The sequence below is a fragment of the Saccopteryx bilineata genome, chromosome 1, assembly GCF_036850765.1.
Source record: "Saccopteryx bilineata isolate mSacBil1 chromosome 1, mSacBil1_pri_phased_curated, whole genome shotgun sequence".
NCBI classification, from domain to species: Eukaryota; Metazoa; Chordata; class Mammalia; order Chiroptera; family Emballonuridae; genus Saccopteryx; species Saccopteryx bilineata.
Window position 1 is genome coordinate 399,790,694 of NC_089490.1, and position 25,056 is coordinate 399,815,749.

The 25,056-nt window shown below is 52.0% G+C and overlaps 2 protein-coding genes across 3 annotated transcripts; one reads left to right on the plus strand and one right to left on the minus strand.

Annotated features, from left to right (window-relative positions):
* The first annotated feature begins 1,112 nt into the window (after window positions 1–1,112).
* Window positions 1,113–4,148, plus strand: SAC3D1 (SAC3 domain containing 1). 2 transcript variants are annotated; one of them, XM_066251984.1, is made up of 3 exons: window positions 1,113–1,313; window positions 1,420–2,000; window positions 3,630–4,148. In XM_066251984.1, exons 2-3 carry the CDS (start codon window positions 1,427–1,429, stop codon window positions 4,130–4,132), a joined length of 1,077 nt encoding a protein of 358 aa, XP_066108081.1. In that variant the 5' UTR covers window positions 1,113–1,313; window positions 1,420–1,426; the 3' UTR covers window positions 4,133–4,148. The 2 variants fall into 2 exon arrangements, with proteins under 2 accessions (XP_066108081.1, XP_066108082.1); XM_066251985.1 differs by having other exon boundaries at window positions 1,118–1,228.
* A 72-nt stretch (window positions 4,149–4,220) lies between these two features.
* On the minus strand, window positions 4,221–18,619 carry NAALADL1 (N-acetylated alpha-linked acidic dipeptidase like 1). The gene is made up of 18 exons (XM_066251983.1): window positions 18,404–18,619; window positions 18,147–18,319; window positions 17,941–18,062; window positions 17,415–17,537; window positions 15,048–15,331; window positions 14,843–14,944; window positions 13,970–14,055; window positions 13,718–13,837; window positions 7,419–7,504; window positions 7,272–7,335; window positions 7,117–7,184; window positions 6,843–6,934; window positions 6,675–6,765; window positions 5,830–5,911; window positions 5,574–5,747; window positions 5,411–5,498; window positions 5,210–5,302; window positions 4,221–4,904 (listed from the first exon to the last, which is right to left on the minus strand). Exons 1-18 carry the CDS (start codon window positions 18,601–18,603, stop codon window positions 4,718–4,720), a joined length of 2,235 nt encoding a protein of 744 aa, XP_066108080.1. The 5' UTR covers window positions 18,604–18,619; the 3' UTR covers window positions 4,221–4,717.
* Between the last annotated feature and the right edge of the window lie 6,437 nt (window positions 18,620–25,056).

The following is a 25,056-nucleotide window of genomic DNA, read 5'->3' on the forward strand; positions in this document are numbered from 1 at the left end:
ACCTGGGGGTCAAAAATGTAGTTTCCACCTGACCTGTGGTGGCGCAGTGGATAATGCGTCAACCTGGAAATGCTGAGGTTGCCGGTTCAAAACCCTGGGCTTGCCTGGTCAAGGCACATATGGGAGTTGATGCTTCCAGCTCCAACCCCCTTCTCTCTCTCTGTCTCTCTCTTTCCCCCTCTCTCTCTCCTCTCTAAAAATGAATAAAAAAAAAAAATTAGTTTCCACAGAAAGTCCAAAAACATTTACTATTTGGCATTTTGCAGAAAATTTGCTGACTTCTACTTGAATCTATGTAAATACAAATTAAAATAATTAAAAAGCCTGACCAGGCCTGACCTGTGGTGGCACAGTGGATAAAGTGTCAACCTGGAAACAATGAGGTTGCCAGTTCAAAACCCTGGCCCTGCCTGGTCAAGGCACATATGGGAGTTGATGCTTTCTGCTCCTCCCTCCTTCTCTCTCTCTCTCTCTCTCTCTCTCTCCCCTCTCTATAATGAATAAATAAAATCTTTATAAAACTAAAAATAAAATAAACTTTCCTTTAAAAAAAAAAAGCCTGATGAGGCCGTGGCGCAGTGGATAGAGTGTTGAACTGGGATGCCGAGGACAGGTTCGAGATCCCGAGGTCGCCAGCTTGAACCCAAGGTCGCTGTCTCAAGCAAGGGGTCACTCGGTCTGCTGAAGGCCCAGGGTCAAGGCACATATGAGAAAGCAATCAATGAACAACTAAGGTGTCACAACGAAAAACTGATGATTGATGCTTCTCATCTCTCTCCATTCCTGTCTGTCCCTATCTATCCCTCTCTCTGTCTCTAAAAAAAAAAAAAATCATTAAAAAAATTTTTTTGGCTGACCTCTGATCTAGAAAACGGGGAGAATAATCTCCAAGGAAACAGTGGAAAATAACAGTAAGGCCAATTGGGCCAGCTTATAGGTGGAAAGAGATGGTGGAGAAGACGCCAAAGCTGGATTACCCACGCCACAGGGGTGGGTGCCCAAAGGCAAACACTATTCTAAAGTGCGCAGGGTCCTGGGTGGGCGTGGTCCCGTGCCTCTCTGCCCCCCTGCAAAGCGATTGTTTGCGGAAGAGCCTACAAAGCGGTGCCTCATGGGAACTGCCCAGGCTCTGTGCGGCGCATTATACCGGCGTTTGCGGGCTCAGAGCGCGCGGCACAGATAATGGCAATGAACTACAGCGCAGTGCATCACGGGAGGCCTGCTTGAGGTTTTTGAGGGAGGTGTCACCTCGGTGGCAGGGGGTGCGGTTGCTGGACGTGTGGCGGGGACGCGTATACTACCTCCGTCTTCAGGTGTCTGCCAGTCTGGGCGCCCCCCCCCCCCCCCCCCCCCCCGCGCAGAATAGGGCGAGGGACCGGTGCCGTCCTCGCAATGCTGAGTCCCCGTCCTCTCCCCCAGCCCCCCAATGCCCGACTGTGAGCTGCCTGTGGGCACATGCCCGGATATGTGCCCGGCCGCCGAGCGCGCCCGACGCGAAAAAGAGGGCCGCCTGCATCGCTTCGAGGTGGCGCCGGGGTGGTGCGGAACCCGGCCCCGCGTTGACCCTCAGCGCGCTGTGAAGGAGTACAGCCGGCCTGCCGCGGGCAAGGCCCGACCCGAGCCGAGCCAGCTCCGACCGCCATCCGTGCTACTGGCCACCGTGCGCTATCTGGCCGGCGACGTGGCCGAGTGCGCCGACGCGTCCCGCGCGGAGGTGGCCAGCTTCGTGGCGGACAGGTTGCGCGCCGTGCGGTTGGACCTGGCCTTGCAGAGCGCGGGCGACGCCGAGGCGGCGGTGGTGCTGGAAGCGGCGCTGGCTGTGCTGCTGGCGGTGGTGGCGCGGCTCGGGCCCAGTGCAGGGCACGGGAAAGTGGACCCGGTGCTACTGCAGGCCCAGGTGCACGAGGGCTTCGGTTCGCTGCGGCGCTGCTACGCGCAGGGCGCCGGACCGCACCCCCGCCAGGCCGCCTTCCAGGGCCTCTTTTTGCTCTATAACCTGGGTGAGTCGGGGTCCCAGATGTGGGACAGAACGTGGGGGCGGGGGACCCTACCTGTGGACAGTGGATGCGGGAGGAAAAGAGCTTTAAATTCTCACCTTTAGTCCCAACCCCCCACCCGCGCCCCTGCCTCTTAAATGGTTGTCAAGTCAAACCCCAAGGTCCACCAACCCCCGCTGTGGGCCTTCACACCTGTCCCTCTTTGGTTCAGGTTTCTCCTAATAAAAGTGGAGGGCATGGAGTTGGAACAAGAAAGTTGGTCTAGCCTGACCAGGCGGTGGTGCAGTGGATAGAGCATTCTGCCAAGGACCCAGGTTCGAGACCCCGAGTTCGTCAACTTGAACGCAGGCTCATCTGGTTTGAGCAAAGTTCACCGGCTTGGACCCAAGGTCGCTGGCTCGATCAAGAGCTTAGTCTGCTGAAGGCTCGCGGTCAAGGCACATATGAGAAAGCAATCAATGAAAAACTAATGATTGATGCTTCTCATCTCTCAATTTCTGTCTGTCTGTCCCTGTCTGATTCTCTCTCTGTAAAAAAAAAAAAAAAAAAGTTGGTCCAGATAGTGATTTTTCAAACTTAAAAACTTCCATTCAGTGTTGCAAAGCATCGGAGAACACACATGTCCTTGAAATATCGGAGACATGTTTCAAGACTTAGGTCCTTTCTGTGGATGGATGGTGCATTCTAATACTGCAAATCCTATTTAAATATTATCAGTATTATAAATATACTCCCACTAATGGGCCAGAAACCTCAGTTTACAAAAGTGGCCAAAGCTTCCAGTGCCCATGGTTCTTCTGAAAGGGACGCAGGGGCAGTGTCTTTTGCCCCTGAAAAAGAAGAAATGGCCTTATTAGGCAGACAGGGGAAGTTGCAGCCTAGCCCGTGCCCTCATCTGTGGGGCGGGCTGCACAGCGGAGAAAGAGCTGGGTTCCAAGTAAGAAAACTCAGATTTGATTGGATCATGTTCTTCTACATATGAACCATAGGACAATTACAGACAAGTCAATAAATTGTATAGGCCTGTTTTCCTCATCCATAAACACTGCCTTACTTTATTTTTATTTATTTCACAGAGACAGAGAGAGAGTCAGAGAGAGGGATAGATAGGGACAGACAGGAACGGAGAGAGATGAGAAGCATCAATCATCAGTTTTTTGTTGCGACACCTTAGTTGTTCATTGATTGCTTTCTCATATGTGCCTTGACCACGGGCCTTCAGCAGACCAAGTAACCCCTTGCTCGAGCCGGCAACCTTGGGTCCAAGCTGGTGAGCTCTGCTCAAACCAGATGAGCCCATGCTCAAGCTGGCGACCTCGGGGTCTCGAACCTGGGTCCTCTGCATCCCAGTCTGATGCTCTATCCACTGCACCACCGCCTGGTCAGGCTGCCTTTATTTTGAGGATCCAGACTTTGAAGGGACAGCCTCAGTGGCTCAGGAAGGGCTGATGGGAAAAGGGGAGGGGAGGTGGCTTGGCCTGCCCTAGGGGAAGGGTTTGGCCAGAGCAGGTTGGTTGGCTGGACTGATTTGGGGAGACGGGCTTGGTGGAGGACTGGAGCACGGGCTGGGATTGAAGGTGGGCTTGTTCTTAGGATCTATCCAGGTCTCACCCCAGCCTCCCATCCTCACAGGCTCCGTGGAGGCCCTTCAGGAGGTACTGCAGTTGCCCACTGCCCTGCGTTCCTGCCCAGCCCTACGCAAGGCCCTGGCTGTGGATGCGGCCTTCCGTGAAGGTAATGCCGCCCGCCTGTTCCGCCTGCTCCGAACCCTGCCATACCTGCAGAGCTGCGCGGTGCAGTGCCATGTGGGCCATGCCCGCCGCAGAGCACTGGCCTGCCTGGCTCGTGCCCTGAGCACCCACAAGGGCCAGACCTTACCCCTGGGATTCATGGTCCACCTGCTGGCCCTGGATGGCCCTGAGGAGGCACGGGACCTGTGCCAGGCCCATGGACTACCCTTGGATGGACAAGAGAGAGTTGTGTTCCTGAGGGGTCGCTACACTGAAGAAGGGCCGCCTCCTCCCGGGACCTGCAAAGTGCTGGTGGGGAACAAACTGGGAGGACGCAGCCTGGAGGAAGTAGTCATGGCAGAGGAAGAAGATGACGGTGCGGACAGACCCCAGTCCTGCGAATGAGGAGGGGCCGTGCAATCTCCCAGAGCCCAGGACTGGGTCTGAGCACTTGGGTTTCTTTGTCTCCTGATTCCCACATAATAAAAAGAACTTGTTTTGTAGGGACAAAAGCTAGGCTTGATTTATTTGGGGGGAGGGCAGGGAGGAGTTAAGAAATGCTAGGAGTATGAGGGTCCAGGAGCCCAGAGTGGGCAAGGCCCAATTTACCCTGGGCCTAGGTTTCCTGCTGGTCCCTGAGGGGTAGCCCTGGTCAGCTGAGTTGGCATCTAAAGTTGGCATTATGTATCCTGTCTCCATCCACCTACCACCAAGAGCAATTGGGGGTTTGCCATTCCCACCATCCCCATCTCCTGTTCACCCGCTGCCAACCAAGAGCCAGGACGAAGGAGACTTTCATCCAGGGCTTGTCACTTCCCTCAGGTGACCGCACTAGTAGGACCCTGAGCTGTTGCCTTAGAAGTTTGAGAGGATCCCGTGATCATGCCGTCTCTTGGCATCAGGGAAGCCTGGACACACCCGAAGAAAAGTGGAGTGGCAGGGGGTTAGGCTAAAGGGTGGTGATGGGGAGCTGAGGAAGGAGGGCTGGGGTCAGAGGTCAGCCACAGGCTTCAGGGTGGCTGCTGCTCCCTCCAATGCCGCCACCACAATGCTGAGCTGCCTTTGCACCTCAGCCCAGGCTGCAGATCCTGGGTCTGTGTTCATGGCCCTCGAGCAGGCATTGGCCAGGCCTGGGAATGTGGCTATGGGGCTGGTTCGGGGTGCCCAGAGCACATGGCTAACAGGAGAAATAGGAGAGGATCAGGGTCATCCAGGGGCCAGAAATGGGGAGGAGCCTCAGCCTCAAACAGACTCAGATCCTATATAAAGCTGGGCACAAAAGCACTTCCCACTGCCTCTGAAAACTACAGCTGTGGTGGTAGCAGGTGTAGGTGCTAGTCTCAGGGTGACCTTGACTAATTTGCATTCCCTCCTTTGAGCCTGACTCCCTAAAGGCCAGCAAAATGCTGCCATTCTCGCCCCTCAGTGCCCATTTCCCAGCCGCACCCCACCGCACTTCCCAAGAGCTTGGGACAGGCTCACCTGTAGTAGCGTTCTTCTGGGAAGGCTCGAGGGTTCAGGAAGGTCCGTTCCAGGAGCATCAGCTGGTCATTGAGCATCCGGACCTGCAGGGGGCTGAGGTGGCAGGACCTGCTGGTCACTTTGGAGCCAGCAGCCCAGCTGCCTGCTTACATCTTGCCCTGGTGCTGCCCTCCCAGGCACCCGCTTGCTCCCCTTGCTCACTCGAAGGTGCCCTTCTGCAGTGCTGCTATGGTTTGGCCCAAGGCCACAGCTGCCCTCTCGAACGTTTCCACTGCAGTCACCAGAGGCCCTGTGGGGTACAACCAGTATCTTAGCCCCGGGAGTGCAGGTTTCCCTGGGCTTCAGTGTCAGGGGGCTTTCGTACCCAGGCTGATGCTGTGCTGCTCTAGCAGAGCCCCAAGGTCCTGCTGGGCAGCCTGCAGGAAGCTTCGGAGGGTCTCACTGTAGTCACTGACATTAAGAGGCAGGAAAAGGCTGTCGCTGAGCCGAAGAAGCACATTCCCTGCCGTCCGGGCCACGGCCTGGTGGCTGCTGAAGCCTGCAGAGAGGATGACCAGGCCAGGACTCAGTCTTTAGCCCATCCTTCTCCAGCCTCAGGATGCCTTTGCCCCTCTCCTCACCAGGATCGACAAACTTGTCCACGTAACCAAAGGTGTCGAAGGCTGTGTGGTAGGTGGGATAGATCCGGGCAGAGGTCTTGCTCTGGGGGAACAAAGTCCAGAGGTGACAGGGTTCAGATGGTAAGTGGGAGGTGTACCTACAGTGAGCTACAATGTAGGGATATAATCTTAAATCATTGCCCCACCCATGAGGTAGGTTCCAGAATTCCTGCTTTACAGAGGAAGAAACTGACGCTCAGAGAGGATAAGTAACCCACGTGACAACACACAGCTAACAAGTGGCAGAGCTGGGTCAGGTGCCAGCTTCCCTTTTCACATGAAGGAAAGTCTGGGGCTTTGGAGTCAGGCTGGTTATAAATCCAGCTTCAGTCCCCAGAAGCAGTGTGGCCACGAAGGGGAGGAACTGCCTTTAGAGACACAGGCTGAGCGTTCTAAATCCCTTATCATTTCACTCACACCAATGCTGAGTCACCCCTGGTTTAAACTGTTATTTATTCTTCTTTTAAAATCTATTCTGAGATAAACCTTTTTCACATTTTAAGATGTCTACAATCAGGTTGCTTCTTACAGTCAGTGTTATCCTACAACTAACTGGCAGTGTTTCTTTTCTCTTGAATAGTGCGTATAATAATGGTGCATCTTACAATCCATAGTATTTTAAATGTGATCTATGCTTAGATGAGCATAAGCAGATCCTCAGAGAAGTTAAGAATCTTGGTGGAGGTAGCACAGCTACTGAGTGATGGAGCCGGATTCAGAATGCACTAGAGCAGCCTGGAGGAGAGGAGGGGCTGGCTGGTGGAGCAGAATAATGAGCTGGATGATGGGGGACAGGGGGCGCTCACCCGGTCATAGGTGTAGGCGATGTCCATGGAGGAGATGCCCAGGAAGTGAATGAAGGGTGCATAGTCGCTGCCAGCACCCAGAGAGCCCAAGCTGCAGGAAGGAGGATGGACTAGAGGTTGCTGGGCCATCCCCACCCACTCCGGGCCCCCGCCTGGCCCTGGGCTCACCTGGGGACCAGGCCATACACCGGGCTGCTACGGTTGAAATACCGGATCCAGTTGTCGTAGATGCTGAGACTGCCTGGGCCTGGTGCGGGGATCTGACCAGAGAGGAATCTAGCCTCGGGGTTGGCCCCTCCCCAGACCCAACAATTCACGGGCCCTCTGTCCGGCCCACCCTAGTCTCCAGCCTAAAGCACAGTCCTGCGGGTCCTACAAGACCCGTCTCCAAGTCTCAGTCCCACCCCAACCCCGCCCACCCTTGTGGCCCCGCCCCTTTCACCTGTTTCGCAGCGGAGAAGAGGACGCTTTGGACGGGGGGCGTTCCCTGCGCCCTCAGGGTGGCGTTGGCTGTGGGAAGATCACAGAAAGCCTCTAACCGGGCCCGCGCCCTATTTCCCTCCTTCTCCTCAGTCAGCACCCCCCCCCCCCCCGTACCAAACACCGAAATGTCCACGTTGATGTAGGCTACGGTGCGCTCCTGGAGCTTACTGAAGAACTCCTGCGGGTGGGAAGGGTAACGTCAGCCTGGCAGTGCCCCACCCCGGGGGTCCCCTCGATCGCCTACCCTGGAGGCCCACTCACCTCTGTGAATTCTGTGGAACCAATGAGCCCAAACTCCTCTGCCCCCCAGCTCGCAAACACGATTGATCTGCGAGGACGCCAGGTGCCTGGTGACCGGGATAAAGGGCTGGAGGGCAGGGGTCCCCGGATTCCGGGATAACTTACAGGAAAGGTTGGGATGTAGAGAGGATGGAGGGCCAGAAGGGGTGAGGAAGCCCGTGACAAGAGGTAGCTGCTAGCACCTCTCTAGACAAGCCTTCCTGAAGGCTCTGTCCTCCATTCCCAGCTTCCCTCCTCTGTTGTGACACCCCACCACCACCCCAAAGCTGCTCCCAACACCAGTCTCCCTTGGTCAGGTGGTCCCTTGGCCAGAATGCCCTGCCTCCCTCTCCGCTATAGGTATGCTTTGAGAAGGCCTCCTGGTCCTCCACTGCCAGCTCCCTTCCCCATTCATTCTATGGAAAACTGGCCCATAACCTTCTTCACCTGGTGACAATACAGTAACGTTCTCCTAGGGCATTATCCATATTGAGCTAACCCTCACAACACCTTAAGGAAAAGATTACTATTGTCTCCATTTCACAGTTCAGAAAACTGAGTCACAGACAAGTTAAATGACTCCCTCAGGACAACACGATTGGTAGCAGCAGAACTGGTGTTGAAATCCAGGGCCTGGCTGCAGAGTCCAGGGGCTTAACCAACGCCCACACTGCCTCTCATAGCCTTCTGCAGCCTGGCTCCCGTCTCCAGTCTCTATGCCCACACTGCTCTTGCCATGGTCCTCAGCCACCTCTGAGAAGCCTCGATGGCCCTTACTGGTCCCTGACTTCCTCCATACGCCCTGGCTGTGCGCTCATCTCTGCCAGCAACTCAGTCCCCTTTGATCATTCCTCTTTTTTTTTTTCTTTTTTTTTTGTTGTAAAAGAAAAAAAAGGTTTAAGTATAAAATTATTACATGCTTGCAATTACAAATTCCCATACGTTTTCCTAAAAAAAAATGAATAACCTGACTCTAATCAGATAAACCCAAATTAAGAGACGTTCGACAAGATAATATCAGAATCAAGAAAGACGGCATGACCTGACCAGGTGGTGGCGCAGTACATAGAGCGCTGGTCTAGGACCTGGAGGACCCAGGTTCGAAACCCCAAGGCCTCTGGCTTCAGCGCGGGCTCATCTGGTTTGAGCAAGGTTCACCACCAGCTTGAGCCCAAGGTCGCTGGCTTGAGCAAGGGGTCACTCACTCTGCTGTAGCCCCCCCCCCAGCAAGGCACAAATGAGAAAGCAATCAATGAGCAACTAAGGTGAGGCAACAAAGAATGCTTCTCATTTCTTTCTCTTCCTGTCTGTCTGTCCGTACTGTCTGTCTGTCCCTATCTGTACCTCTCTCTGTCTCTCTGTCACAAAAAGAAAAAAAAGAAAGACAGGCTGACCCATGTTGGCACAGTGGATAAAGCATCGACCTGGAACGCTGAGGTTGCTGGTTTAAAAACCCAGGCTTGCCCGGTCAAGGTACATATGAGAAGCAACTATTACTACAAGGTGATGCTTCCCATCCCCCCCTTTCTCTCTCTCCTCTCTCTAAAATCAATAAATAAAATCTTAAAAGTCTTTAAAAAAACAGACAAGGAACGGCTAAAGAACTGTTACATGGTACACACATAACTATTACACATGCAATGTGTGATCCTGGATTGGCTCTTGAACCAGAAAATTCTTTTGCTCTAAAGGTCACTATAGGAACAATGGCAAAATTGTTAATTTCCTGATTCTGATATGGTTCTTTGGTTATGAAAGAAAATATCCTTATTTTAGGAGATATATAGTGACGTGTTTATGGGTAAAGTGCAGCATTTCTGCAACTTTCAAACACTTCAGAAACATAAATAAAGAGAGAGCAAACAAGGCATCTGGGTGAAGGGCTTCTTTGTACCATTTGGGCAACTCTTGTGTCTCAAATTATTTCAAAATAAAGCACTTAACAAGTACAATAACAAAGACACTGCTGCACTACCAAAGGGGGTCGTGTCAGAAGCCCAGCCTCTTTCCACAAGATACTTCTCCTCACTCCCCCAACCCCAGCAGTTAATCACAACCATACCTGTAGTTTCACATACCATTTATGCCACCAACTCTCTAGTTTATCTCTTTTTGTGTGTATGGCAGAGACAGAGTCAGAGAGAGAGAGACAGATAGGGACAGACAAACAGGAAGGGAGAGAGATGAGAAACATCGATTCTTTGTTGCAGTTCCTTAGTTGTTCATTGATTGATTTCTCATATGTGCCTTGACCAGGGGGCTACAGCAGACAGAGTGACCCCTTGCTCAAGCCAGTGACCTTGGGCTCAAGCTGGTGAGCTGTGCTCAAACCAGATGAGCCCACATTCAAGCTGGTGACCTTGGGGTCTCAAACTTGGGTCCTCCACATCCCAGTCCGACTCTCTATCCACTGAGCCACCACCTGGTCAGGCTTATCTCTTTTCTGACCTGGAGATCAGCACCTTCAACTGCCTGCTCGCCCTCTCCCCAAAAATGTCTCCCAGGCACCTCAAAATCAATATGTGAATGGGCACACAGTCTATAGAGATGTAATTTGTGGCATTGATGACACAAAGGGGAAAGACAGAGCTTTACAGGAGTAGAGTTTTTGTATGTGATTGAAGTTAAGTTAGTACCAATTCAAATTAGATTGTTAAAAGTTCAGGATGTTATATGTAATAGAAAATGAAAAAGGCCTGATCAGGCGGTGGCGCAGTGGATAAAGCGTTGGACTGGGATGCAGAGGACCCAGGTTCGAGACCCTGAGGTCACCAGCTTGAGTGCGGGCTCATCTGGTTTGAGCAAGAGCCCACCAGCTTGAACCCAAGGTTGCTGGCTCCAGCAAGGGGTTACTCAGTCTGCTGAAGGCCCACAGTCAAGGCACGTATGAGAAAGCAATCAATGAACAACTAAGGTGTCACAACGAAAAACTAATGATTGATGCTTCTCATCTCTCTCCGTTCCTGTCTGTCTGTCCCTGTCTATCCCTCTCTCTGACTCACTCTCTGTCTCTGTAAAAAATAAATAAAATTTAAAAAAAGAAAAGAAAAAGTTCTAAACATGGATAGTGGTGATGGTGGCACAACATTGTGAAGGTACTTAATTCCACTCTATTGTAATTTAAAAATGGTTAGAAGCTAACAAACAAATGAAATAAAACAAAAACAAGCTTACTGATACCAAAAACAGAGCAGTGGTTACCATAGGGAAGGGGGTTGGGGGCGGGGCATGAGGTGAAGAGGGCCAACTTTATGATGATAGGTAACTTCTAGACTTTTGGGAGTGATCACTATGTCAAATTATAATGTACACCTGAAATGTATATATATTTCATATGTTTTATATATTTATAGTTATGAACCTTTTCTGGCCCTGGTGAAATAGCTCAATTGGTTGGTCTGTGGTCCCAACATGCCGAGGTTGCCGGTTAGATTCCCGGTCAGGGCACAGACAAGCATCAACCAATGACAGCATGAATAAGTGGAACAACAAATCGATGTTTCTCTCTTTGTGTCTCTCTCCCTTCCTCTTTTACTAAAAAATGAAACAAACAAAACACAAACCTTCTGACATAAAGAATCAAGGGTCTCCCAACCTGCCTATGCTTGGTAGGTGGTAACATCAAATATGGTCATAAGGTCTTAAATTTAAAAAGTGGCCCTGGCCAGTTAGCTCAGTGGTAGAGCATTGGCCCGGCGTGTGGATGTCCCGGGTTTGATTCCCAGTCAGGGCACACAGGAGAAGTGGCCATCTGTTTCTCCACCCTTTTCCCTCTCCCGTCTCTCTCTCTTCCTCTCCCACAGCCATGGTTTGGTTGGAGCCAGTTTGCCCCAGGCACTGAGGATTGCTCTATGGCCTTGCCTTCCATGCTAAAATAGTTTGGTTGCTAAGCAACAGAGCAACAGCCCAAATGGGCATCACCCCATAAAGGGCTTGCATGGTAGATCCCAGTGGGGACACATGTGGGAGTCTGTCTCTCTGCCTTCCCACTTCTCACTTAAGAAAAAAAAATTTTTTTTTAATTTTTTTATTTATTCTTTTTTTTTTTTTTAGAGAGGAGAGAGAGAGACTGAGAGAGAGGAGAGAAAGACAGAGAGAGAGAAGGGGGGGAGGAGCCAGAAGCATCAACTCCCATATGTGCCTTGACTGGGCAAGCCCAGGGTTTCGAACCTGCGACCTCAGCATTTCCAGGTCAATGCTTTATCCACTACACCACCAGAGGTCAGGCAGAAAAAAAATTTTTTAATTAAGATATTGGGGGGACATTAAAGGGTAAATTTTATATGTTTTACCAAAATAAAAAAGAAACAAAGAAAATCATACGTGAGGAACCCAATTCCGTTCTTCCCCCCAGCGCAGTGAACAGCCTCTCATCCTGCTTTGTTTTTCTTTTATTTTTTTCTTTTTTTTTTGTATTTTTCTGAAGTTGGAAACAGGGAGGCAGTCAGACAGACTCCCACATGCGCTCAACCGGGATCCACCCAGCTTGCCCACCAGGGGGCGATGCTCTGCCCATCTGGAGCGTTGCTCTGTTGCAACCAGGGCCATTCTAGCGCCTGAGGCAGAGGCCACAGAGCCATTCTCAGCGCCCCGGCCAACTTTGCTCCAGTGGAGCCTTGGCTGCGGGAGGGGAAGAGAGAGACAGAGAGGAGGGAGAGGGGGAAGAGTGGAGAAGCAGATGGGCGCTTCTCCTGTGTGCCCTGGCCGAGAATCGAACCCGGGACTCCTGCACGCCAGGCCGACGCTCTATCACTGAGCCAATGGGTCAGGGCCTCATCTGGTTTTTTTTTGTTGTTGTTGTTGTTTTTTTAGAGAGAGGAGAGAGAGAGGGAGAGAGAGAGAAACAGAGAAAGAGAAGGGGGAGGAGCTAGAAGCATCAACTCCCATATGTGCCTTGACCAGGCAAGCCCAGGGTTTCGAACCGGCGACCTCAGCATTTCCAGGTCGACGCTTTATCCACTGAGCCACCACAGGTCAGGCGCCTCATCTGTTTTGTTTTTCATAGATGGCACTGCCACACTCACTGGGCTGCTCACACCCAAAATCAGAAATCCTGAAGTCCTCACTCATCCTCTCCCTCATCTCTGTCACCAACAGACCCAGGTCTTCACACTGTCTCCTTCCCATTGCCCCTATCTGGCCCAAGCCCCCATGTCTCCCAGCTCTGAGGATGACAAGTCTCTCATTGGTCCGTCCACACAGGGCCTGCCCCCCACACACACACCCTCCCCTGTTCTAGCAGAGGAAGCCATTGAAAATTTGGACTCTATTATGTCACTATCTTTTTTTTTTTTTTTCCCACAGAGACAGAGAGAGAGTCAGAGAGAGGGATAGACAGGGAAAGACAGACAGGAACGGAGAGATGAGAAGCATCAATCATCAATTTTTTGTTGTGGCACTTTAGTTGTTCATTGATTGCTTTCTCATATGTGCTTTGACCATGGGCCTTCAGCAGACCTAGTAACCCCTTGCTCAAGCCAGCGACCTTGGGTCCTAGCTGGTGAGCTTTGCTCAAACCAGATGAGCCCACACTCAAGCTGGCGACCTTGGGGTCTCGAACCTGGGTCCTCCACATCCCAGTCCGACGCTCTGTCCACTGTGCCACCACCTGGTCAGGCTCATGTTGCTATCTTAATTGCAATTCCTCAGCCATTTCCTGCTGCCCTTTCATGGAAGTCCAAACCGGCCCTGCCGCCTCTGCCACCTGGTCCAGCCCCTCCTGGCCACATGCTGTGTCCTCCACCTGGATCTACCCCTCACCCCCTTTCCCTGAAATGCCCTCTGACTTGCACCTACAAAGCCCCTCAGACATGTTTCATTATAGGACATATCACAATTGTCATCACATGCAGGAACTCTGGGGTGTTCCCTGTGGGACCTCCAGTGCTTAGAACTGGCCTGACATAGAGTGGGCGCCGAGACATATTTGTTGAGTTAATGACTGTCATCCCTGCCTCAACTGGGCTGAAGCTCCCGGGGGGGCAGAGCCTGGGCACTGCCTTGCTCACAGCGGCCTCTGGGCCTCAGTCCATCGAGGGGCTCAGCAGCCTCTCCTCAGAGACTGTATGAATTAATCAGTGGTCCTGCCCCACACTGGGTGACTCCACGCTGGGGCTGGTGTCCATGCGTGTCTGCCCCCAGGGCCCTCAGGCATGGCACAGTGGGCACTGGAGAATGAGGAGGAGGAGGAGGGACAGGATGTCCAGAGCAAGGAAGGAGTGGGCTTGGAGGTGACTTCCCGCAGGGAGAGTCCCGGGAGCAGGGGAGGGGGACGACCTCACCCTTCTTCAGCAGGGTGCCCAGGACATGGGAGAGCTCCAGGAGGACAGCGGTGCCACTGCTGGGGTCCACGGCTCCATGCACCCAGCTGTCCCGGTGGTTTCCGTACAGCACATAGCGGTCTGGAGCGAGGAGCAGAGTCAGAAACTGGAGAAGAGGGCGGGGTCGGCCAGGTCTGATGGAGGGGGTGTGGTCAGGGGCGCTCAGAGCAGGGCGGGTCCTGCGGTCTCTGGGTCCCGTGAGGGGGTGCTCACCAGGCTCCACACTCCCGCGGATGATCCCTAGAACGTTGGAGGAGTTCCGCAGCTCCCGGCGGTTGTGAACACTCACGTTAACCTGGCTAGGATAGTGAAGGGGGCGACAAAGTCACCCGCCCCCGCACACCTACTGCCCGACTCTCTGTCCCAGTGCAAGAGAAACTGAAGCCCAGAGTGGAACCGGACAGGTCAAGGTCACGTGCCCAGAAGTACTAGGAGAGGCAGCAAGTCTAAAGCCCAGCTCTTCTGATTCCTGTTCTCTTTTTCATTCATTTATTCACTCACTCACTCGCTCGCTCACTCGCTCACTCACTCACTCCAGTAGGTAAGTATGTACTTATCGGATACTTAGTGTTGCGGGCACCGCACTAGGCTCTAGGCAGCATAGACTTGAACCCAGCTTCCGTGGGGCCTCCCGCTCCTGAGCCAGAGAGGCCACCAGGAGGCGAACGACTGCAAGCAGTGAAGGGGCTGAGAGGACACTAACAAGCTGATGTGTGAAAGGACACCTGATGGCAGGTAGGGAGGTTAGTGCAGGATGGCAGGAGCGTTGGGAAGGGTGTTCCCCGCAGAGGTAACAGCAAGGGCAGAGGCCATGGTTTGGGAATGAGCTTGGTGTGTTCAAGAGAGTGGGCAGCTAGAGTGGAGGTCTAGTAAGTGAGGGGGGACCCCAGAGGAACTGTGGGCCACGCAGCTGTTTTACTGGATCCCCCAAAGACAAGACAGATATTTAGGAGACAGGGGAGGGTCTGGGAGAGAGAAGAAAGGGAAAGGCCAGGCCTTGAAGTGGGCAGAGCAGAGACTCAGGGTCAGGGAAGCATCACAAGGGAAGGGAAGAGGAGAGTTGAGGGAAGAGGGGCCCCATCTCACCTGCCTGCAAAGTCACCATCAGGCTGGAAGCCTGGCCCCAACTTGTAGTCACAGCCGAGTGCTCCCTGCCAGGCAGCCGGGGCTGAGGTTCCTTGGAGGTTACTGGGGAGGAGGGGGAGAGCCTTCAGAGCAGATATGGGTGTGCAGGGTTTGAAGTTTGGAGGCCATTGGAGGATGGGTAGGAGACCCCAAGGCACAAGCTCACCAGAGAAAGACTTTTGCATCCTCGAAGCCAATGGGCTGAATGGGAATTGGGGGAAATCCAGAGACAGTTGCAGGGTCCAGGCGAAAGGAGGAGGGGTTGGCTGGAAGGTAGGGGGTCAAGGGGTCCCCAAAGTACTCATAGTAGGAGCCTCGCTCCACCCCAGAGGGAGGCAGGTTCCAGGAGTGTGGGAAGGTCTCATTGGGCAAGCTCTGCCCATCATTGATGTCTGCGGGGTCCGTGTACACCAGCACCCCAGCCACCTCGTGCTTGGCCGCATTCACAGCCTGCAGGAGGAGGAGGAGGCTATGTTTAGGAGAGGCGTAAGGAAGATGGACACACACCCTATTCTACTCTCTGTGGAAGCCAGGACAGATCTGTCTTTCCACTGGCAGGCTGATGCTTGCCTTAGTCACACTGCAGTGCTGCTTGAGATAGCAAAAGACTACTGGGCATAGGCAAGCCAGTGCTTATCAGGGGGCTGGCTGAATAAACCGAGGCACCTTACAAGGGAACACTACACAGCTGTAGGAAAGAACAGGATGTGCTACTCTGAACATGTCCACCCATGTTCAGAGTAGCACTGTTCACAATAGCCAAACACAGAAACAACCCGCGTAGCCACTGACAGATGGATGAATAAGCAAAATGCGATCTATGACATGCAAAGGACTATGATTCAGCCTCAGAAGGGAAGGAAATGCTAATACAACATTGATGAAACGTGAAGACATTATACTGAAACAAGGCAGACATAAAAGGACAAATATCACATAATCCCTCTTATATGAGATACCAAGAAAGGAATAGTCATAGAGACAGAAAGTTGACTAGAAGTTACCAGGGGCTGAGAGAGGGAAGGAAGAGCTCACGTTTAATGGGGACAGAGTTTCATTTGGAATGATGAAAGAGACCTGGAAATGGATGGTGGTGATAACTGTCCAATTTTGTGACTGTGCTTAATGCCACTGCATTGGACACTTAAAGACGGTTAAAATAATAAATGTTGTTACATATATTTTGTCAAGTGAAATACAAAACAGTACCTTTTAAAAAAGTGAAACAAGGCCTGGCCTGTGGTAGTGCACTGGATAGAGACTCAACCTTGAAGGCGGAGGTCGCCAGTTCGAAACCCCGGGCCTGCCCGGTCAGGGCACATACGGCAAGCAAGCAATGAACAACTAAAGTGAAGCAGCTGTGAGTTGATACTTCCCATTCCCCCCACTCCTCTCTCTGTAAAATTAATAAATAAGAGCTTTTAAATAAATAAATAAAAAAAAATAAAAAGTGAAACAAGGACAGTTTATGTACCAACTGAGGATGATTTCCAGGATGTATGAAGGTGAAAAATAACATCTCAGAACAATGGGTATAGTCTGCCACTTCTGTGTAAAATGAGGGGGAAGTAGGATATATATTCATATATGCTTCTTCCAAAAGCAGCTCGGGCTAGAGAGTCCGAAACTGAAAGAGTGCTGGCCCTTCTGGAGGATGGCGTCACAGGAGAACTTCTTCACTTTATATTGTTTATTTTTGTTTTAAACTGGAAATTCCATCATGCCTGCCACCCCCACCCCCAACCCTCTTTCCTGTTCTTTTTTTCTTTCCTTTTTCCTTTTTTCTAGCTCTTATCATGAGAACTTCTTTTAAAATTGTGATAAAGTACATCCAACATAAAATTTACTATATTAACCATTTTATTTATTTTAATTTAATTTTCTTATTTAAGAAAGAGATATCGATTTGTTGTTCCACTTATTCATGCATTCATTGGTTGATTCTCATATGTTCCCTGACCGAGGATCAAATCCACAACCTTGGTGTATTAGGACAATACTCTAACCAACTGAGCTACCCGGCCAGGGCTATCTTAACCATTTTAAAATGTGTACAGTTCAGTGGTATTAAATACATTCATATTATTGTGAACCCATCACCACCACCCATCTCCAGAACTCCTTTCATTGTGCAAATCTGAAATTCTGTATCCATGAAACACTAACTCTCTCTTACTCTAGACCATTTATATTTTTAAAAATGTTAACCATAAACATGTAAAGTTAGTCAAAATTTTTAATTAAAAAGCAGGTTGGGGGAGGACAACCAGAAGTATTTAAGTTGAATATTCAGAACTACTTCACAGAGGACTTAGACTCCCAAAATATCAGAGCTGAAACCTAATCCCTTTATTTCCTGAAGCTCAGAGAGGTTAGGGGAGGCACCCAAGATCACACAGCACACCAGTGGTATAACACAGATACAGGTTGGCCTACCACTCAACACTGCTTCTTCCCCTTCCTCTCACTTCCTCCTGTCCACTGCTGGGCCCCTCTCCCCACCCAGCCCCCAGCAATGGGGGCTGCTGCTCACCTTGGCCCCGCGTCCTACACCCCCGTAGCGGGTCAGAGCGATGGTGCCTTTAAGTTGGATGCCCTGAGCCTGTAGCTCCTGAAAGTCTTCTTCCGTGCCCCGGTTGGCATAGACAAGGAGGCCCTAGTTCCAAGAGGAGGTGATCCTTAGACTCAGGCTCAGGAAGGACGGAGTGGTCTAAAGGAGAGGGAGAGCTGGGCGGCAAGGCAGGGGGTTCAGGTTCTGTTTCCCCACCTGACCAAGAGCTCGTAAGCTCCCCAAGGACAGTTACACCTGGTTCCTCTGTGTCCAGGTACCCTGTATCTGGCCTGGCCTTGAGCAGGGGCCATTAGCGTTTGTTGAGGGACTAAGTAATGGGTGAAAGGTGCAGCACCAGAGTGTGGAGGTGAGTAAATTCTGGGTGGAGGGAGCTGAGCCCCGGTTGAGGCGTATTTCACAACTGCCCCTGAGTCAGGATGGAAGACGCTGGAGTGGAAGCCAGGGGGAGCTGGATCACGGCAGTGGGGAGGGCGTGTGCTGGGCCCACCTGTGGGGTTCCGGGGGGAGCGTAGGCAGCGTAGGGGGGCACCACGTCGGGCCCCCCCTGCTCCCCCGTCAGGTTCTCTTCGCTCTGGCGACAGGAGAAGAGGATGTCCGCGCCGGGACCCACTGTGGAAGGGGGGCATGTCAGGCCTGGGCCCTGCAGCTCCCCGCCCCATAGGCAGCTCTAAGCCAGAGCGGGCAGGGCCTCACCAATGGCCACGCGGTTGGGCTGCTCCCGACTGGGGAAGGACAGCAGCACTTCGTAGGCAGAGGCCTCAGCCACGTCCAGGCCTGACTCTGGGTCCCGCCAGCGTTGCAGCAGCAGCTGTACTAGCACCTCATCCCGGGGGCTGGAGGCCAGGTGTGGCTCCCTGGAGAGCTCTCTGTGGGGTGGGCAGAGGGAGGGGCAGGCCTGGGTCAGGGAGGGCCCTCTGGCAAACAGAGGGGCAGGTAGAGAAATCTCTCACCGAAGATTCTCCCGAATCCTGCTGGCATCCAGTTGTCCCATGACAGTCTCAAGGATCTCTAGGTCCAGGTCCTGGGAGACCGAGTCACTGGAGGCTGGAGGGTTGGCCCCTTTGGGGATGGCAAAGTGGCCCAGGATGATCCCCAGCCCCAAGAGGGCAGCGGCCCCCGCCACCCCGCCAAGCACCTTTCCCCACTGCATCCTCCGGAGTCTTGGCCAGCCAGGGTGGCTTTCTATAGCTAGGGTGTCAGGTCTAGTTAACCATTACCGCAGGGACGGCCCTGCCCTTCAGCCTCTCCACTGTCAGGGAAAGTGAGGGAGCATCCTGAAGGGAGGGCCAGGAGCTGTTCACATCACACCAATGTCCGTATCATTCATCTGGAAAAGACCTCCAGGAGCATTAAGTCCACATGGGAACACTGAGGCCCAGAGAGGGACCCAGTCTCATCTGGGGTATCTTGATAAAATAGGGGTCAAGCCAGGACTGGAATTCAGAGCCCCTGTGTTGAGAGCAGGGCTGTGCCCACTGCTCACCATCCCTGCCTCTGTCTCAGTATCATTTGCTCTCCAGCACATCCAGCACTGGCTGCTTGAACAGATTTTGAGTTCAAATCCCATCCTTCTTAGACAAGCAGTAGGACTATGGGCAATTCACTTAGCTTCTCTGAGCCTGTTTTCTTAGCTGTAAAGTGAGGATAATAGAACCTGTTTCACAAAACTATAGTTCCATTTTTACTAAACAAGACCACATCTGTAGAAATATCTAGCCTGGTGTCTGGCACGTAGTAGATGCTCAGTACATTTTAGCCACTTCTGCTTCATCTGACCTCCTTAAATGCAAAGTATGGAGCTAAAGGAAGAAGGGGGGCCCAGAAGAACTCTCTATATCTAGCCTGCAGGGGTACCAGCTTTCGGAAGGAAGGGAAACTTTTAGAAAGGGAGGCTGTTTTAAAGGAAGGACAGAAGGAAAACCCACACTTCTTTGGCAAAGTGACTTCCTATTCCATCCCCCAGTTCTATTTGGCATCCATTCATCTGTTCATCCATCCACCTACATTCTAATCCATTACCTACGATCATGTCCACCCATCCATCCATCTACCCACCCACCCATCTACCCACCCACCCACTCATTTGTCCACCTACTTCCTATCCACCCATCCACTCCCTCTCCCTCCCATCCATCCATCCATCCATCCACCCACCCACCCTCCACTTACTCACTCCATCACTTACATCTGCAATCTTCATTGATTCACTTAGGTCCATGCCAGATCCACGTCGGGCTCTGACAAAATGCCCCAGAACTCAAACCCAGCAAGGGAGTCAGACAGGTTTTGGACTCAACCATGTGGTAAATGCCCCTACAGATAGACGGCCAGTATGTTCCCAATGAAGAAAATGAGGAATTCAGTCTAGGAGGGGCCGTTCGAGAGGCTCTGCCAAGGATGAGAAGGAATTCAGCATGCAGAGAAGGCAAGGGACCGGCCATCTGGACAAATGGCCTGGAATGTGCACAGGCTGTGGGATAGATGGGGAGGGAGTCACCAAGTACGCAGCACAGATACTGAGCCTCTGCCAGGCCTCACAGAGAGCCAGGCACAGCTGCAATGGCCGTGGGGCTCGAGGTGTGACTCCTCCTACCCCCACCCCTCCCACCCGTGTCTATACTGCCTTGCTACCCAACCAGGTGGCAGCCTACTGATAGGCCCAAAGATGCCTGGAGAGCTGGGGGAGCTGGGCCATGGTGGATTTAGTGTATGCATGCCTGAGTGAGTGAGTGTGTGTGTGTGTGTGTGATTTCACAGCCCTATCTAGGAGCAGCCCCCTTCCTGCTCCCAGTGCCACCTGCCCTCTGCTGTACCATGCCCATCTTCCCTCATGCTGCTGATCAGGAGGGCTTGTGTGTTAGCATGAGAGAGCTGGAGGTATGGTGGCTGTAGTATGATCGGTGACCTCAAGGACGTGCACCAGGAAGCCACCGTTCTTGGCTAGGTGGTTATCAGCACCCAGGACATTGACCTTGGATTTTATCAGAAGCCTGTCGGGGTAGAGATCATGCATATTCCTTATGAGGACCCAGGAGGGCAACAACCACCAGGCTGGCAGTGGAATGCCAAGGTCAACTGATAAGTTGAGGAAGAGACATGGCGATGACACCATGACACCTTGAGGCAGCAGCTTTATGGTCCCGCCCCACCCCTCCTGAAAGAATTTAGTACCTTGGACATGAGAAGTCACAAACATGACTTCTGGACAAGAGTATGTGACATCTGAGCACGCAAATCCACCTGAGTGTAACGTGTGTGTCTGTGTGTGTGTGTGACACCCAAGAACTCAGGCTCAGGTTGTTGGGAGTCAGGGGGTGTCAGGCCCCTGGTCAGGCCTAAGATAAAACTCTTGAAGAGTTGTGCATGTTTGGCCCCAATTCCTCTCCACCATTCTCTCTTGAGGCCATTTAAGTGGGCTTTACCAACCACTCCACTAAAACTGCTCTTGAAAAGGTCAACTTTGGTCCTGGCTGGTGATTCAGTGGATAGAGCGTCAGCCCAGTGTATGGATGTGCTGTGTTCAGTTCTCGGTCAGGGCACACAGGAGAAGCAACCATCTGCTCCTCACCCTTTCCCTCTCCCCCTTCTCTCCCTCTTCCCTTACTGCAGCCAGTGGCTCCATTGGTTCGAGCATGGCCCCAGGTGCTGAGGATAGCTCTGTTGGAGCACATTGGCTTCAGGTGCTAAAAATAGTTTGGTACTCAAGCATCCATCCCAGATAGGAGTTGCCAGGTGGATGCTGGTCAGGGCACATGAGGAAATCTATCTCTTTATTTCACTTCCTCTTATCTAAAAAAGAAAGAAAGAAAAGAAAAGGTCAAGGCCCTGGCCAGTTGGCTCAGTGGTAGAGCGTCGGCCTGGCGTGTGGGAGTCCCGGGTTCGATTCCCAGCCAGGGCACACAGGAGAGGCGCCCATCTGCTTCTCCACCCTTCCCCCTCTCCTTCCTCTCTGTCTCTCTCTTCCCCTCCCGCAGCCAAGGCTCCATTGGAGCAGGGTCGGCCTGGGCGCTGAGGTTGGCTCTATGGCCTCTGCCTCAGGCACTGGAACAGCTCTGGTCACAACAGAGCAACGCCCCAGATGGGCAGAGCATCGCCCCCTGGTGGGTATGCCAGGTGGATCCCAGTCGGGCGCATGAGGGAGTCTGTCTGAAGGCCTCTCCGTTTCCAACTTCGGAAAAATACAAAAGAAAAAAAAAAAGGTCAGTTTTGCTCCATGTTTCCAAATCCAGTTCTGTATGTCCTCTCTTCTTTTTTTTTTTTAGATTTTATTTTATTTATTTTATTTTTATTTTTTTTACAGAGACAGAGAGTGAGTCAGAGAGAGGAATAGATAGGGACAGACAGGAATGGAGAGAGATGAGAAGCATCAATCATCAGTTTTTCGTTGCGACACCTTGGTTGTTCATTGATTGCTTTCTCATATGTGCCTTGACCGCGGGCCTTTAGCAGACTGAGTAACCCCTTGCTCGAGCCAGCGACCTTGGGTCCAAGCTGGTGAGCTTTGCTCAAACCAGATGAGCCTGCGCTCAAGCTGGCGACCTCGGGGTCTCGAACCTGGGTCCTCTGCATCCCAGTCCAATGCTCCATCCACTGCGCCACCGCCTGGTCAGGCTATTTATTCATTTTTTAAAGAGAGGAGACAGAGAGAGAGAGAGAGAAGGAGGGGAGGAGCAGAAAGTATCAACTCCCATATGTGCCTTGACCAGGCAAGCTCAGCGTTCCAGGTCAATGCTTTTACCCACCGTGCCACCATAGGTCAGGCCTGTCCTCTCTTCTTATTTAATCTGGCCACAGCCTTGGTCACAGCTGATCACCCCATCCTCCTTAACCACTTTGTGTTGAGACCAAAAGCCAACAGTCTTTGCAGTTTAGATTTTTGGGGAACAGAGGTGTGGGGAACTGGCAGTAAGCTGATAGTCTGCCCACCCCCCCCCACCTCACTTGTTCTGTGAAGTTGCTAAAGGTTATTTTGCTATGGTGCTGGATTGTTTATACTCATCCTACCCCCCATGTACCCTGGAAAGACTGGAGGCAAGTTTCTTTTATCCTTTGTTTTGTGAAGTTAAGATGTTATGTATGGTGGGGGTTTTCTGTACTTGGTAGAATTCTTAGGTTGCCTTGGAAATGTGATCAGAGATCTCTTTGATTTGCTAATGGCCCACTTTGCCCTATAAATAAAGCAGGAAGTGGGTGTAGAGTGTGCTCTGTTCTTGCCATCAGCATTGCATAGGCCTCCTGAGCCCATCCTTTTACTCTAAGCCTATTTTCTTTTCTTTTACAGAGACAGAGAGAGAGAAATAGACAGGGACAGACAGACAGGAACGGAGAGATGAGAAGCATCAATCATTTGTTTTTCGTTGCGCGTTGCAACACCTTAGTTGTTCATTGATTGCTTTCTCATATGTGCCCTGACCGCAGGCCTTCAGCAGACCGAGTAACACCTTGCTTGAGTCAGGGGCTTTGGGCTCAAGTTGGTGAGCTTTTGCTCAAACCAGATGAGCCCGCGCTCAAGCTGGCAACCTCGGGGTCTCAAACCTGGGTCTTCCGCATCCCAGTCCGGCGCTTTACCCACCGCGCCACTGCCTGGTCAGGCTCTAAGCCTATTTTCTTAATTCTGTGCCATTCCCACCCAGGACCTGGAATTACTAGCCACTCTGGTTCATGGCAACTTTGGTCACTTGACCTCCAGGTCCTCAAACTCACCCAGTTTCCTTCCTACCTTTGTGGCTATTCCTTGGCAGCCTCCTTTGCTGGGTCCTCTCTATCCCTGACCTCTTAGTGTCAGAGTGGCTTAGGGCTCAGGCTTTAAATTGCTTCTCTATCTACATCCATTTTCTAGACAATCTCATCCAGGCTCATGGTTCCAAATTTTGTGGTGTCCAACTTCAAAGATGGCCCCAAAGGATGCTGCAGAAATTACAAGGTGTGACTTCCAAAGTTTGGTCATAAAAGACATTGTGGCTTCGGCCTGGCTCTCCCTTAGGTCCCTTGCCAGAAGGGACATTGTGAGGCTATTCAAGCTACTACTCTGCAGACAGGCCACAGGTGAGAAACTAAGGCCTCCTGCCACTCGTGTGAGTGGCCCACCTTGGAAGTGTGTCTGCCAGCCCGTCAATCAAGCCTTTAGGAGACTGCAGCCCCAGCTGACATCTTGACCCCAATCTCATGAAAGACCCAGAGCCAGACCGCCCAGCCAAACTATTTCAAATTTGTAACCCTCAGAAACTGTGTGAGGTAATAAATGTTTGCGATTTTTTTTGTTTGTTTGTTTGTTTTGTTTGTATTTTTCTGAAGCTGGAAACGGGGAGAGACAGTCAGACAGACTCCCGCATGCGCCCGACTGAGATCCACCCAGCACGCCCACCAGGGGCGACGCTCTGCCCACCAGGGGGCGATGCTCTGCCTCTCCGGGGTGTCGCTCTGCCGAGACCAGAGCCACTCTAGCGCCTGGGGCAGAGGCCAAGGAGCCATCCCCAGCACCCGGGCCATCTTTGCTCCAATGGAGCCTTGGCTGCAGGAGGGGAAGAGAGAGACAGAGAGGAAGGGTGGGGGGTGGAGAAGCAAATGGGCGCTTCTCCTATGTGCCCTGGCCGGGAATCGAACCCGGGTCCCCCGCACGCCAGGCCGATGCTCTACCGCTGAGCCAGGGCCTGTTTGTGATTTTAAGATGCTAAGTTTTAGAGTCTTTTGTTACACAGTACTAGAAAACCAATACAAATTATCAAATGCAGATTGAAAACTTGTAAATTTATGCCTCTAATCTGAACCTATCCCCTGAACGCTAGTCCTATATTTCCAGCTGCCAACTTTATAGTCACACTTAGGGTTCCAAAGGCAGCTCATACTGAACACACCCAAATCTTAGCTCCTGATCTTTCTTTTCAAATTTCTTCCTTCCATAGGTTCCACTTTAGTTAGTGGTAGCTCCACCTGTCTAGCCACTCAGGCCAAAAATCTGAGTGACATTTTAATCTTTTTTCTCTCATACTCTCATGTCTATCAGTAAATCCTATTGGCTTCAACGGAAATCTGGAATCCATCCTGGCCCCAAACTCCATCCTCTGTCCTTTGGACGAGAGCACCTAGGAAGCACTCACCAAGTCTTTGCAGGATGGGCCCTGGCCGGTTGGCCCAGTGGTAGAGCGCCGGCCTGGTGTGCAGAAGTTCTGGGTTCGATTCCCGGCCAGGGCACACAGGAGAAGCGCCCATCTGCTTCTCCACCCCTCCCCCTCTCCTTCCTCTCTGTCTCTCACTTCCCCTCCCGCAACCAAGGCTCCATTGGAGCAGAGATGGCCCGGGCACTAGGGATGGCTCCGTGGCCTCTGCCTCAGGCGCTAAAATAGCTCTGGTCGCAACAGAGCGACGCCCAGGATGGGCAGAGCATCGCCCCCTGGTGGTTGTGCCGGGTGGATCCCAGTCGGGTGCATGCAGGAGTCTGTCTGACTGCCTCCCTGTTTCCAGCTTCAGAAAAAAAAAAAAAAGTCTTTGCAGAATGGATGAAAAGCTAACCTAAAGCAGCACAGCTCAACATTGGGCACTCATGCTCTGACTGTCTGGTATTTAAGGAGTGTCCAAAAGAACCCCTGTGAAGCAGATCCTATCT